The 16,265-nt window shown below is 35.2% G+C and overlaps 1 protein-coding gene across 1 annotated transcript; it reads right to left on the reverse strand.

Moving 5' to 3' along the window:
• Positions 1–9,144: 9,144 nt before the first annotated feature.
• LOC112721612 (uncharacterized) lies at positions 9,145–11,838 on the reverse strand. The gene is made up of 5 exons (XM_072206058.1): positions 11,799–11,838; positions 10,457–10,698; positions 10,151–10,363; positions 9,867–9,959; positions 9,145–9,689 (listed from the first exon to the last, which is right to left on the reverse strand). The coding sequence occupies exons 1-5, from the start codon at positions 11,836–11,838 to the stop codon at positions 9,564–9,566; spliced, it is 714 nt and encodes a 237-aa protein (XP_072062159.1). The 3' UTR covers positions 9,145–9,563.
• Between the last annotated feature and the right edge of the window lie 4,427 nt (positions 11,839–16,265).

A 16,265-nucleotide genomic window follows, 5' to 3' on the forward strand; every position in this document is an offset into this window, starting at 1 on the left:
GGCTAGCCTAGACCCTATACTCACCTAGTCCCTCTAAACTACTAAAGTGAGGGAAAGTACGTTCTTAGGTCTTCAAAACTCAAGTCAAGTGGAACGTCATCAAAAGATAGAACATCATCTGCTACTCCTCTGCACGATCAGACTTTTCCACAGGACGTCTCTCTGGTGCCTCATGAAGTAGCCATACAATAGGAATCTCGTACACAGGATTTAAGTTAAAGTACGCATACGAACGGGGTGCAGACGTTGGCTGGTCTCACAGTATATACATATAATAGAGAACAATACTCACCCTAGACTCAGAAGACTATCTAGAGCAGAATCCTCTTCTTGCGAATGGTCATCAGCGGACTATGGTGAGGTACTCTTACTTCCATCTGAAGGGGGAAGGGAGAGAGAAGGGGTAAGAACTTGGGAGTTCTTAGTAGGGTTGGGGTTATTAGTTACGTTCATTTATTTGGGGTCGATTAGTAGACGAGTAACATAATATAGCGAAGCAGTAAATAGAAGATAAAGATAGAAAGAGAAAGTAGAGACAACAAAAAGCAGAACACAAATAAAAGAATACAAGAAAATAAAACACAGAAATAGCATACGAGCAGACAAACATAAAGAAGTAGATCACACACAGAAAGGAATGCAACAGAGAATGATGCACAGACAAGAATGATGCATGTCTAGCCCTAGCGCAGGCCATGAGCTCATGTGTCGGTTGGCTGCCCGCAATCCCGACATTTATCCGGTCACGAGTAATCCCGATTTCCCGAATACGATTTTCCGTTCCTAAATAAATGCGCATATAATAATAGCCGCTCGTTTGAGACAGCCTCTGCTTACTGCAGGAAAATATATATATACTGTGCTCTGCTCTGGGGAAGCGGAAAATAGCTGTAGGTAACTTAGTTTCCCTACAGAAGCTCTGGGTTGCATTAAGCAACTAATATATATTAAATATAGCTCTGGGTTGCATCAAGCAACTAATATATATATATATATAAATATAGCTCTGGGTTGCATCAAGCAACTAATATATATATAAATATAGCTCTGGGTTGCATCAAGCAACTAATATATATAAATATCTCTTTATATCTCTTTACTCTGTTCTGGTTTCTCTTTTCTCTGTATCTCTTTACTCTATTTTAATTACTCTGTTCTCTGTATCTCTTTTCTCTTCTCTGATTACTCTTTTCATTTGTATCTATATTACTTTTTTTCTCTTTATCTCTTTACTTTACTCTGGTTACTCTGTTTTCTGTGTTTCTCTACTCTACTCTGATTTCTCTGCTTAATGTATGTATTTAAAGTTTATGTAAATTTCGGTATGAATAGTTCGCCTGTCCCAAGTATAGGTTCATTAAGTCTATACTGAAACAGTTTAACTTTTCATATAATACCTAACCCTAGTCGCAACTCAAGGACTAACTATGTTGCCCTAGTTCGTTCACTAATTTCTGTCTGTTTTTCTGTTATTAAAACCTTACAGACTTTTCTTTAGTTTTTATCTTTTCTTCAAATTTTTATCTTTCTTTTATCTTTGCCTCACTAATATGTTCTTACCACTCCCTAAGTGTTTTATGAAGGTAATTATGAGATTCTGCGCTTAAAGTTGTCTTTCTAAAGCTTCTACAGAAAACTGCCTTTTCCGCATCATTTTATTATTTTTATTAAAATATTATTTTTAATTAAATATTATTATTTAATATTTTATTATTATTTATTATTTTATTATTAAATTTTCGAAAATTAACTTTACTTTAACCTTTAACCTTTAAAATTCACTTTTTACCACCCGTAACTTTTAATATTTCTACTTTTACCACCCTAACTTTCAGAAATTACCATATAACCCCACAAACACCAAATTAATTACTTCCTTGCCCTTTTATGAATCAAAAAGGTGTTCTTCATTGTTCTTCATCACACTCAAAGTGTTCTTCATGTTCTTCATAAATTCTTCAGATTTTTTCTCTGTTTTTACCCGTTTTTCAGTCTTTTCAGCAACCGATTTTTACCATAATTCAAAATAAATTTTCAGCCACTAAAACCCCATCTTTTCTACATGATTTTAACACAAATTGAACCTCAATTTAAGCTCTAGGGTTTCGTTTTCCAGCAGCCACAAGAACACACATTCATAGCTTGATTTTCATCAAATTTCATCAAATTTTCACCAAAATTTCAACAAGAATTACTCATACAAACAATCAATTTCAAGCACAGCCAAAACATATCATAATCACACAAATCAAACACAATCAATCAAGATTAAATTCGTCAATACCTACCTGGTTTTGTTGCTCCTAATTCGGTTAAACTTTCAGGTGGTCCTTAAGCACTTTTTCCTCCTAAATCACATCAAGAACAACTTTAAATCCAAAAACTCTCAACTGACCAAATCTCACTCAGTATGTTAGGAAGAGATATCTCACCTTAGACTTGCTGGAAATTCACATTTCTTGGCCCTCAAGTCAAGTTAAGCATGATTCCTAAGGAAGAACATCAAGAAAACACATATTTTGCATGATTTTCCTTGAAAACCGAATTGAAATGGGAGGAAGACAGCCATCTCACCTTATTTTCAGCCTTGATAAATCACATGGTTATGTAGAGGAAGAAGAGAGGATCATTTTGGTGAAAACGGAGTTTTGATTTGAGTTTTAGTTCAGAAGAAATCAAGCTTTGAAGATTAAGTGTTCATGAAAGTTTCTCTCTTTTCTCTCTTGTTATTTTCGGCCAAAATGATGAAATGAGACAGCCTTGGAGGTCTTGGGGGTGTAAGGTGAGTTTTGATTGGTTGGCTTGGAGGTGGATTAAAATAATATTAAAATATCTCTGGTGTACAACTACTAAAACTAGGTGTACTGGAACACTCGTAAAAACATCTCTAAAAATTATTTTCTGAGCTACTAGCATAAATGACACTAGTAACATATTTATTATGAGAATAGAACATTTATAATGAGGCTTTAGCATTGCTAAATTCATCAAAGAGTGCTGGTGCTAAGCTGCACCAGTAAACCGTAAACCCGGTTAAACCGATTTTCTGTTTTTAACAAAAACAGACCAGATAACCTTATAATGTCATTCAAGCATTTTCTAATACTAATATAATGATAATATTATACTATTATCTCTCTCCTCTCATGAATCGAGTCCGGTTCGTCAAACAGAGACTATTTACGAAAATTAAAAATCAAAACTGCCAACCGATACGGTTCAAAAACAAGGTTCTTCGCGATTGCATTATCGAGCTTGCCTCAGAGGAGGTTCTAACTTAAGGATGACATAATGATAATGAGGATTGAGATGCTTGATGATATAACAGAGGTGTTCCCTTTACTGATCTTCCGGAGAAATCCGTACTTTCAGAAAAGATCTCATGTTCTCGAAAATCAGGGTTGTTACAGGAGGCATGGGGCATGCTTCCAGTGGAGCGCTCAGTTTGGTTAGTGAATTGAGCGCTCACCAGCTTTGCTTTGCTTCACCCTTTGTGCCAATTTCCTTAGCGCTCAGTTAGAAAATGTAACGTAGCGCTACACTGCTTGCATTTGTTTCTCATTTCGAGCCTTGGTGAAGCCATTTCAATATGGCCAATTTCTTTGCAAGAAGCGCTCAGTTAAGTAACAAAACGGAGCGCCCTCTCTATGCTTGTGCAAGGTTTCCAGTTTGAACTTTGCTGGCTTCATGTGCTAGCAATTTTCTTGTATTTTCTTTTGAATGAGGCACGATAAAGTTAACTAAGTTAACTGAGCGCTATGTCTTTGCCTTGTTCTCTTGGTGACCCCCTCTTCGCGCCTTGCTGATTTCATTTTGGAGCCATTCCTCATGCCAATTGCAGCGCTCAGTTAGAAGAACTAATGCAGCGCCCTTTGTGCTTGTGTGGTCTTCACTTCAAGCCTTGGTGGCTTCAATTTGCCAATTTCCTCATGCCACTAATAGCGCTCAGTTAATGAAGAGAACGCAACGCCTTGCTTTTTGATGGGAGCCCGAGAAAGTGAATTAATTTCACGTAGCGCTCAATTTTGAGCCTCCCTTGGGCGCTCCGTTAAAACTTGGAACGCTGGCCTTCATTGCTTTACCTTGCTTGTATTAACGTCTTAGCTTCCCTTGCTTTAAGCGCTATGCTTGAGCTTTCATTCCATTCATTAATAATGCCAATGCATGGTTCATGATGGTACTAATTTAAATACATGCATGCTTTACCTTGGCATTGATTTAATAATGCTTTCATTGGCTTTGTAATGCCAATTACCGTGAAGCTCTTTTATTTCATTCATGCATGCATGCTTCCATGGCTTATTATTACTAATGCCAATGCATTCATTCATTAATCCTTAACAATGTATTATATGCATGATTTGTAATGCCGTAAAGCTTTAATAATGCCAATTGAATAATGCATGGTTCATGATGGCATGCATGCATGCTTTAATTGGCCGTGGTATTCATGGTCATGGGCTACGCTTTTAAAAGCATGACCTAAGATTCTAAAGCGTGCTCAAACTTCAAAGTGTGTCCCAAAATCCTTTTTTTCTTTTTTTGAGCTGATTTTGTGCCATTTTGCTTCTTTTTCCACTTATTTCCTACAAAATTTATAAAATCAAAAGATCAAGAAAATATAACATTTAAGCACAAAAGCTTTCAATATCTAAGCACAAATCATCAATTTCTTGTATGAAAAAGTATAGAAAAACATGACATGATGACATGTCATCAAGGCCCACACCGTCACGTGTTACCACATGCTGTCGCAAGTTACTAAGAAAAAAGTGCCACGCCTCAGATGTCTCTCCCTCCACTATCGCAAATGCAATAGGCACAATATTGAAATTGTCATCCTGTGAAACTACAACCAACAAACAACCCTTATATTTTCCATACAAATGAATATCGTCTACCTGCACTATTGGCTCAGTGTTTGAATTCTCTAATACACAAGGGTAAACACTCCAGAAGACTTGATGTAGTACTCGAATATTAGGAACCAAGTCATCCCCCTAGTATACAAGCATTGTTTCAAAATGAACGACTGTTGATGGCTCCTTGTGACACATGGTCTCAAACCATATGGGAAAAGTGATACGTGCTCAAGAAGGCATTTTCATCATGTTAGAGACAAGAGGCAGAATGGTAATCTTGTCATATTCAAGGATCTGAATACTAGAAGAATTATACCATGTCGATCTTGGATATCAAGGAGACCAAGAGTTTGTCTCAAAATCAGTGGTGCTGAAATGGCGGTAGCTCACAAGGCCCATTGGGCTAAGTCAGGACAGCAAGAAGTCCAATAATGCTTTTCAAATTTAGTGGGAGGCATAATTTATCATTAAAATTCGAATTTTGTAAGCCTTTGTTTTAGTTTGTTTTATGGTTAAAGTTTGTTAGAAGATTTGTTTTAGTTTTGATTTACTTATTAGTATTTTTAGGAATTTTAAATTTTAAATCAAATCTGATCTAATCCATTAAGATCAAATCTGATTTAAATTTTAAAATCTTATTTTATCTTTTTATTAGTTTGTTACGGGCCTATTTAAACACCTTTGGTGAGACCATTTGGAATAACTTTTGACGAATAAAATTTTCTTAGTGCTTTATGCACTTTTTTTTGTGTGATTAAGTGAGGTGAGTGATTTGCTTCGCTTGTTGCATGGAGAAGATTGAGTGATTCAATTTTCATCCCTCTGATCTAGGTTGTCAAGGACAGGTTCTTTGAAGGTCTAGTAGGGAAAGCCCTTCTGGTGACTTAGGTTGCTAGGAATAGGTTTCTTAGAAGTCTAGTAGGAAAAACCCCATTTATCTATCATTTTGATTTTCTTATCAAAAAGCTTCATACGAAGCTTCCCAACCGCCAAAAATGGACTCCACTGCCTTCTGCTTTACTAACCATGCTTTGCGATAACTTTTGGCGTAGTTAAACTTCGACTGTACTTCTGCAATGATTGATTTTACGTTTATAGATGGGTCAACTTCTACCAAGGGCTTTATTGCTTCTGTAATTGTATTGGAATCAAGCTTTGAATGGTCTTGAGAAATGGTGGCTCTAGTGCAAGTGTGACTATCATTGTACCTCCTTATCTCCCAATAGTACTTCTTGCACATTTTACCAACCCTGATAAGCCAATCACAACCTGCGCTGTATTGTGTACATTTAGCATAAAATGTTGTTGGTTCCGACTCATACACCCGATAATTTACACCTCGACGGATTGTATAATCTTTCGTTGCCTTAATCACTACCTCCCTAGAACTAAATTCCATTCACACGATGAATTTACCATTCGTCACAACAGGAAGCTCTGCTACATTTACACTACAAAATATGTATTTCAATAAATAATTATTAAATATATGTCTTAACAGTTAAAACCTATCTATAAATTATAAATATAAATATAAATAAGTAATAATATAAATATAAATATAAAATCTATCAAAATTTGTCGTTATTCAAAATATAAATATAAATAAGTAATAATAAATTATTAACCATGCAAAAATGCAATATATAATATGTGATAAAATATACATAAATAATTAATAATCAAATGATACTTACTAAATAAAAAATATACATGATTAATTGATATATATATATATATATATATATATATATATATATATATATATTATCCTATGCTTTAACTAAATAAATAACTGATCAAATGCTATTTAATAAATTATATTCCAGAGATCACATGTTGGTCATGTTACTTAATCGATCTACAATATTTATCTTTCATACATTGTATAAAAAATACATACTTGCATTCATATACTGAGAAAATTTTAGTGTATGCATGTCCTCCAAATCCAACGAGTGCATGAAAGTAGGCTCCACAAACGGATGCTGGTTTACTAGTGTATTTGCCACCCCGCCACATCTGCCTCTACAGTGCCGTTAGCTTGATCTTCGTCTCTACCCGGATCAACGACCTCATAGTTACTTTCAAACTCTTCCTCGCTAGCACTATTATAATCTTCCAACTCAATATTTCGGTCCACTTCAGATTGTTTGAACTCAATATACAGCTTGATGAACGATATCTGGGAGCGAGTTTTCATATACACTGAAAACATATCTTGCATGCTCGCTTCATTGGTTACATATTTGGTTTGAAATTGAATGAACTCACTAAATATGGATATAGGATACCTGTACAAAATGCACGACACTCTCCTAGATATTTGAGAATCTATTTTCTCACAAATCACGCCTTTTAGTTCTTCAAACGACAATCACTACAAAAAAAGGTTATTACGGCGGTTATTTTGGGTAATTACGGCGGTTATAACCGCCATTATGACCAAAACTGGCACCTCCAAGAAACGCCATTATTCTGGGCGCCATTCTGGTTATTACGGCAGTTTTTAGAAAACCGCCATAATAACCTGTGGATAATACGGCGGTTTTGAGGGTTAAAATGGCGGTTTGTAACCGCCATTATTTCCGCATAAAATGGCGGTTTTTGAACAGCTGCCGTTTTTACCAGGATGTTGTGGCACCTCTTCCGTTTAAAATGGCGGTTAGAAACCGCCGTTTTTTCCATGATAACCGCCATTTTTTTCACGTTATAATGGCATCTTTTGCGTTTAAAATGGCAGTTTCTAACGCTGTTTTTACCAAAATATAATGGCATCATTTTCGTTTAAAATGGCAGTTTTTAACCGCCATTTCTACCAGCGTATAATGGCATCGTTTTAAATTAAAACGGGGGTTTCTAACCGCCGTTTGTACCTAATTATGATGACAATTTTATGCTTTTTAAAATAAGATTGAAACCACTAATTTAAAGTGATATTTTCGAAACTCACTTTAAAATCTCATAATAACCAAAAGGTATAGCCATAAATCAAACATCATAAGATGATTTTTAATTCATACATGATCCAAAAGTCATAATCCAAGTCATAATTGAAATGTCATAATCCAAAAAAAAAGTATCAAAATAATCCTTAACAAGCATTGACTAATTCTGACTTATAATTGTCTTAACATATAATTCTTAATATACGTCTTAACATATCAAGCTTCCTTGTTGCTTGCTCCAGAAGACCTACTTCCTAACTCTTTTGGTGATGGAATCTCACTCTCCTGATCCAATCCCTACAACAAAAATATAATTATTATGAGCACAAGAAATACAAGAAAAATGCATATATTAATAATAAGTGGATAATTATGAATTTGAATTCATCTAAAAAATACATATAAAATGTTACTAATAATACTACTAGTGCTAGTTGTTAATTAGCTTTCCCATGTGCTTGTTAACCATAGCAGCGACAAAGAATGAAGCCTTAAGATCTTTCTATTCACTGATGTATAGAATCATTTTCAAACAAAGCAATAACAACAATAACAACCCTTAGTCAACAACCAGCAATAACACATGCTCATGCTCACCTATTATCATTAGCTGCTTCCTACTTATGCCTATATACCACAAACATTGATAAATCTTTTTTTTTTTCACTTTTTGTTAATCAATTATAATTTAGAAGAAAATCAGAACGGGAAGTCAAAATCTGTATTCATGAACAGTTTACAATTATTTCACTCAAAAGTACATTCAAATAGCCAACAGTGACCATGACCGAATCTTAACTTGTTTTGGAGATCAAAAGTATTCATGAACAGTTTACAATTATTTCACATCAAAAGGAAAAAAAGAGGGAATTCTATGATGAATATGAACACTATTACTTGGGGGAGAAACCCTAATATTGCTCTACAAGGAGATGCTACTTCTCAATTAACTCAACTACAACTGTTGCAAAATCTGTTGCAAATCATGAACGGCAACACATTTCTTAACATGGGGAATAACCCTAATTTCCCCTTAGGAAACCCCAGCTTCAATAATTCTTATCTTAACGGGTCAAACATCTTTCAAACTGTAGAACCTTTTGGCTTGAAAAGTGAAGAATATGGATCACAATCAAACCCTACTGGTCTATTATTATCTCAATCAGACTACAGTAATGACTTCTTTCAACATGGATTGTCAACAAATACACGAGAGCTTGAATGCTATAACAAACTCAGCAACACTACTAATCAAGCAGAGATTAATCCACTGTTTACAATTATTTCACATCAAAAGGAAAAAAAAGAGGATAATTGTATTTGTACCTGTGAAACTTGTTGAGTAGGAAACATTCCAGCCAATTGTATTGGAATTTTACCTCCTTCCTTAGAAGCAATATAAGAGACTAGCGCTTGCAATTGCGCTTTAACGGTATCCAACTCTTCTTGCACATTTGGACCACAAGTAGATGATGTTCCAACATCATTTGAAGAACCTAAATTCATTTGACTAATCCTTGTAGTGTTGTTCTTGAAAGCAATTGTTGGAACAGCTCACATACCTAAACCTCGAACACGACCAGGGTGCTCTTTCCCAAAAACTACTCCAAGAGCATCAAGAGGAGAATTAAGAGTTAATTCCATCGGTTGTTGGCTGCTATGTGCTTCAATCTTCTCCTACATGTATAAAAAAAAGAAAGAATAAAAAATAGTATTATCTTATAAAAAAGAAAGAAAAAGAAATAGAAACAAGTTACTTATTACACTTTAGTCTTACCGCTATTTCTTTAGCTTTTTCATTAACATAACTTCCATCTGTTTTCTTGTGAGTGATGTCCCACATTTGAACCCTACTAACTTCTTTTCCCGTCTCTTCCGTCTAAAATTTAAGAAAAGTAGAAAGACTCGATCAAAAAATTAGAAGCCTACTAACTTCAATCATGTATATATCATTCATCTAATTATTATTTGAGATAGATTAGATATGCAGAAAATTAAGAGATGATGCATGCATTATATTTGAGATAGATTAGATATGCATGCATTAATTGATTACCAATTCAGCCCTTCTTCTTGCAATTGATTTAGCACCTGAAGTATGAGGAATTATTTGTTTTTGCCGAATTTCTTGATTCCTCTTACAAAGTTTCTGCAAGTTAAATTTGGACATAATTAAATAGAACCAAACATGCATTCAACATATAACAATAATAATGGTTTCAAGAGGGAAAAAGAGTGCAGCACTACTGCATGAGAAGCTATCACTAGTTCATTACCAACTCTATATAAAATAAAATACAAGAGCAGGCAGCAGCAATATCTGCTTCATATAAGGCTTACCTGAGTTTCAGGCTTCAAACGATATTCTACAAATAAAGCCCATTGATCAGGAGCAATATCTTCTGGTGCATTATTTATGATCTCGGTTTTACTCAACCTCGGATCATAAAAATCATTCCAAAGCTTTATCCTGTGTTCCCTCCATTTTTTGCCAAGTGATTGGAGCAAAAATCGTTTGGCCAAGTTATCACTCACTTTGAAGCAAAATCGAGCCTTCACAATTATAACAAAGAATATATATTAACCAGCAAATATAACTAAATAATGGCAAAGAAATAAGCTTTAGAGTTTGAGTAATCTTTTTACTAGGAAAAAAATATTCCATTGATTTTCAAAAAAGCTTTTTGGAATGTCTGACCACTTTTCAAAACTGATTGGAAATGCTACACAATTGGTGGCCAATTGCCCACAAACTCCTGCAAGGAGTCCAGCTGCTTCTCCTATTGCTGCATGATGTTTATCAAAAGTGACAACTATGCGCAAACCTTCTGGCAAATTATGCACATCCTTCACTAATAAATGAAGGCGTGTACTAGCTCCGTACTCATCTAAAATAGACAAATGAGTATAAATAAATAAGTAAATGAGCGACTAAAGAATAAAATAAATAATTTTTAAATAATAGACACTATAGAATTAACTTAATAATAACTTTACAACTAAAGAATAGGGCATGAAGTTGAAAGAAAGCACTATAAACACAATCAATCAGGATATAACATGTTCTCACTATAGTAGCATTCAAATTGCACTAAATCTAGAAAAGGAAAAAGAGAACAAAACAGAACAGATCAATCTGGATCGATGTTAGTTTTCCTGCTAAGGAACTCTCTCACTGCACATATCTTACAGATATTACAATCCAAGTGATTCAGGTGGAAGATAATCAAGATTGAAGCAGTGAAGTACTTACAAAATTTTACATAGACACAAAAGGTTCATCCAGATATTAACTTCTTTTCCTTTTCAAATGAATAATACCTATATGCACCCATGGAATTCTAAGTTCACCAAAAAAGGACCATGTAGAAAGAATGTAAAAATAAAGCTGATCATTTTCTGCCTTATGTTTTCTCATCAAAAGCATATTTTCAAGTTCATAATAGCCCAAGTAATTGAATGTCAACATATATAAGTACAATTGTTCAAACTTAGTTTTAACAAATCTGAGCATTGCATGTGGCAACTAAGGAAATACAAAAGAAAGAAAAACGAAAATATATTGAAACCAACAGGTGGGAAAAGGAATACATCAAATGTTGAACCAAAACACTGAACTTAATAAAATAAATAATTTTTAAATAATTTCTCTGCTATAATGAAATTTATCACCAATTGCATGTAACAAAGCAAAGCATGATCCCAAAACCCAGCTATAAATGAGTACATACAATAATAATGTTTAGTATCTAGTTTTTATCATCAGCAAAATTCCACATATGCTAATATAGGAAACAAGTATATATATGACATGTGTGTCTAGAACAGGAAGGCATTAACTGGGAGAAACACTACTTAAAATCAGGAAAAGAAGCAGATATGGCGCACATGATGCCAATATTGTATTCCACTGCTACAGTCTTATTTAATTAAAGCCCTAAAATATAGTTTAGTTAATGTTAATTTGCTTTAATTTTTTGGGTATTACTGGTAGATAACTTAGTCGAACAGAATTCTGAAGGAATCATGGCTGCTTAATTAATATATAATAATTTCACACACTAGTATTCTCTAAACCAATAATGTGTTTGTTCTTTATTTTAGGTTCTGAATGCTTCTTGCTTTTTGATAATAATAACATAATAAAACATCTATACATACCTATGGCATCAACAGTCCAATAATGTTTAGATTCACGTCCACGTTTACGTTTAGGTTCGGATGGATGCTCAGAAGAATTTGAAGCTGCCGACTTGTCTCGGGATGAACTTGCAGCTGCTGCTGAATTGTCTCATGAAGAACTTGCAGCTGCTGTCGACTTGTCTCGGGAGGAACTTGAAGCTGCTGACTTATCCCGGGAGGAACTTGAAGCTGCTGACTTGTCTCGGGAGGAATTTACAGCTGCTGCCGACTTGTATCGGGAGGAATTTGTAGCTGCCGATGTCTCTTGGGAGGAATTTGCAGCTGCTGCGGACTTGACTTGTGATGCATTTGAAGCTGCCGACTTGTCTCGGGAGGAATTTGCAGCTGCAATTGACTTGTCTTGTGAAGAATTTGCAGCTGCTGTTGCTTTAAGTAGATTCTTGTACCTCTTTTGCTTTGGCATATCTGCATAATAGATCAAGAAATTCAGGAAGTTACATATCTGCAAGTTAAATTTGAAGACCTAGTAACTAGTATATATCAGTAGGCACTACTATAATGTATAGATAAAATAATTTCATACCATAAATATGAATTATAACTAAATGATAGTTGGAAATAAAATAATAGTTGGAAATAAAATAATTAATAAGTATAGATAAAATGTGAATTATAATTAAATGAAAACTTAAATATAAATTTCATACCATAAATTAATTTAACCTACTAACTATTCCGACATGTGTTTGTCTTCTCCAATATCATCATCTAGTAGTTCATCATCTACCTCATCTCTTAACAATGATAGATTATCACCATTTTCAAATAAAGAATCCAAGTTTTGCTCTAACCATGGCTCATTCTCACATGCTTCATCATCTTCATTTCCCCCAATATCATATGAGTCTCTTGGCTTCAAATGCACGACAACACTCCAATCTTTATTCACTTCATCATTGACAAAATACACCATTCGAGCTTGTGAGGCTTCAATATATGGATCATCCTCCTCTCGGTCACCACTGTGTATTACTCGTGAAAAATTAACAGAAGTAAAACCCCAACTATCCTTTTTACAGCCCCATTCTCTAGTGGTGTCAGCCCATTTACATTTGAATAAAGTAACCCAAAATCGGCCATTGTAGCTTAGTTCTATAATATCTTCTAATTTGCCATAATATGACAAATCAGCATTCCTAACATTAGCATCACTAGCGCTAGCAACACAAGGAGTTGAAGACATTAAGAAAACTCCACTATTCTGGGTCTTTAACCCATTGTCTCGATTGGTAGTTCGAAAGGAGAACCCATTGATACTAAATGTAGAAAACCTTTTGGCATATCGTGATGGACCCATCGCTAAGTATCTCAAATCCTCATGCACAGTATTCATAACGTCTGGGTTCATAAGCTATTATGATAGAACAACATATTAGTTATTATATCCACAAATACTGCTCAATATTAGCAAAAAAGATCACTTTTCTATTTACCTGCGTAGGAAACCAAGTAACAAAATCTTTGTTAACTCTTTTTTCTATCTCTACATTTGAAGGCCTTTTACCCTTAGATCGTCTTCGTACAAAATCTTTGAAGTCACTGTCAGATATGAAAGTTTAACTCTAACTAAACAACTATTTTCAAGTAAATAAAAAACATGTACGCAAATCCTTAAGTACTTACTCAATGAACGGTTTGACATATGGACAATTTAAAACCACATAGCGATGTGCTTGTTTTTTTTCCATAGGTGACAACTCAAATACTGTGAAAGCTCCCTTAGAGTTACCCATTTGTGGAAAAAGTGAATCAACATGTGTATTGTAATTACCATCCGGACGATCATCAACACGTGGTGGCCTATTAAATCTTGTCTCAATCCCTTCTAAGTATCGAGAGCAAAATGTAAGAGCTTCTTCAGCCACATATCCCTCAGCTATAGAACCTTCTGATTTAGCTTTGTTTCGTACATAGGACTTCAAATGTCCTAAATACCTAGTTTGTATAATTGGCTTTAGTAAGCAAGATATAACTAAGTGACAGGTTAAATGAACAATGATTGAAAAGAGATATTTACCTCTCAATAGGATACATCCACCTATAGTGTACTGGTCCTCCAAGTTTTGCTTCATCAACTAGATGACAGGTTAAATGAACCATGATTGTAAAGAAAGAAGGAGGGAACAACATTTCTAAATGACAAAGGGTAAGGATTATTCGAGGTTGGAGCTTCTCAAGTTCTGTAAGACTTAAGCTTTTAGAGCACAACTGTTGAAAGAATGAAGACAACTCTATTAGCACTGCAGTAACTTTATCTGGTAGCACATTACGTATGGCAATGGGTAATAGTTGCTGCATAAGGACGTGGCAATCATGGCTTTTCAATCCAGAGAGCTTTCTTTGCTTCAGGTCAACACACCGTGAAATATTACTCGAGAGACCATCTGGTACTCTAATATTCTTTATAGTACGCAAGAATACATCTTTCATGGAATTTGACATTGTGAACAAAGATGGATGATATCTTCCATTTTCATCTGGCCATAAATCTTTCCTTATACCCATTTCTTTGAGATCCTTACGAGCTTTGAGATTATCCTTTGACCTTCCAGTCTCATTGAGCAAAGTGTATAACACATTGTCGCAAACATTCTTTTCAATATGCATGACATCTAGATTGTGGCGCAATAAGTTAGACTCCCAATAAGGAAGATCAAAAAATATGCTTTTCTTCCTCCACATCCCCGATTCATCATCTTCTTCAACAACTTTTCGTCGAGTCCTCTTACCTTTACTTGCCTGTAGTTCCTTCCCAAATGAAACATTGATGCCTTCAAGTTGTTCCAATATTTCTGACCCTGTTAGTACTGCTGGGGGATCCCTCAACTCAATTTTTCCATTAAATTTTGCACGACTTAGCCTAAACTTATGACCCCTTTCTAAGAAATGGCGATGCCCCAAAAAACACCATTTTCCACCATGCTTTAATCTATATGAATCAGTGTTGAAGTTACATGTGGGACAAGCATATTTACTGTGTACGTTCCACCCAGATAAGTTACCAAGGCCTGGAAAATCACTAATTGTCCACATTAATGCTGCTCGCAATGTAAACATTTCATTCTTGAACCTATCTAATGTTTGAACACCATCATGCCACAACTCTTTTAACTCTTTGATAAGAGGTTATAAGTATACGTCTATGTTGTTCCCCGGCATTTTCTCTCCGGGAATAATCATTGACAAGATTAGTGATGTTGGCTTCATGCACTCCCATGGAGGTCGATTGTATGGAATAAGCACCACTGGCCAAACGCTATAGTTTGTACGCATAGCTCCAAAGGGGTTGAATCCATCAGCTGCAAGACCAAGACGTACATTTCGAGGATCTTCGGCAAACCTATCATGAAGTAAATCAAATGTCTTCCAAGCTTCAGAATCTCGCGGATGCCTCATCTTCGAATCTTTCTTTTCTGCCGAAGCATGCCATTGCATTGATTGAGCAGTCTTAGAACACATAAATAATCGTTGAAGTCTCGGTTTTAGTGGAAAGTATCGCAATATCTTTGCCGGTTTCTTCTTTTTAGCATCGGTCCATTTAGATGTCTTGCATCTTTTGCATTCTTGCAAATCTTCATCCTCCCCCCAATATAACATACAATCATTAGGGCAAGCTGGTATCTTGGTATAATTAAGCCCTAGTTTGTTTATGGTTTTCTTGGCCTCATAGAATGTATTTGAAATCTTGGCATTTCCAAAAGCATCTTTTATTAACTTGAGGATTTCGGTCATGGCTTTGTCGCTTATTCTATATAAGCACTTTATGTGGTACAAACTAATCAAGAAAGACAATTTTGAATACTTTGTGCACCCTTCATATAATGGTTCATTACCATCTTCCAACAACTTATGAAATTCTACATTTTCTCCACTATGCTCTTCATCTCCATCTCCATCTTCTGTATTGCCTCCATCTCCATCTCCATCTCCATCTTCATTCAAGTCAGATCCAGCGACTCCAAACGCGTCATTGAGCATTGTTACCATTGGATGCTGAGATGTCGAATCATCTTGTACAATATGACTAGTTTGATAAACTTGTGACCCAACTCTAACTGCTTCGTCACCATGCCAATACCAAACTTTGTAGTTTTCTGGAAATGGCTTGACTATTAAATGTTCAAAAACTTTCTCTCTTGTTTGCCACTTGCGAAAACCACACACCGGACAAGGACATTTAATCTGACGACCCGCGAGAGACCGATGCTCAAAAGCAAAATCCAAAAACTTGTTTAAACCATCTCTATACTCA

The sequence above is a fragment of the Arachis hypogaea genome, chromosome 11 (assembly GCF_003086295.3).
Source record: "Arachis hypogaea cultivar Tifrunner chromosome 11, arahy.Tifrunner.gnm2.J5K5, whole genome shotgun sequence".
Taxonomy (NCBI): Eukaryota; Viridiplantae; Streptophyta; class Magnoliopsida; order Fabales; family Fabaceae; genus Arachis; species Arachis hypogaea.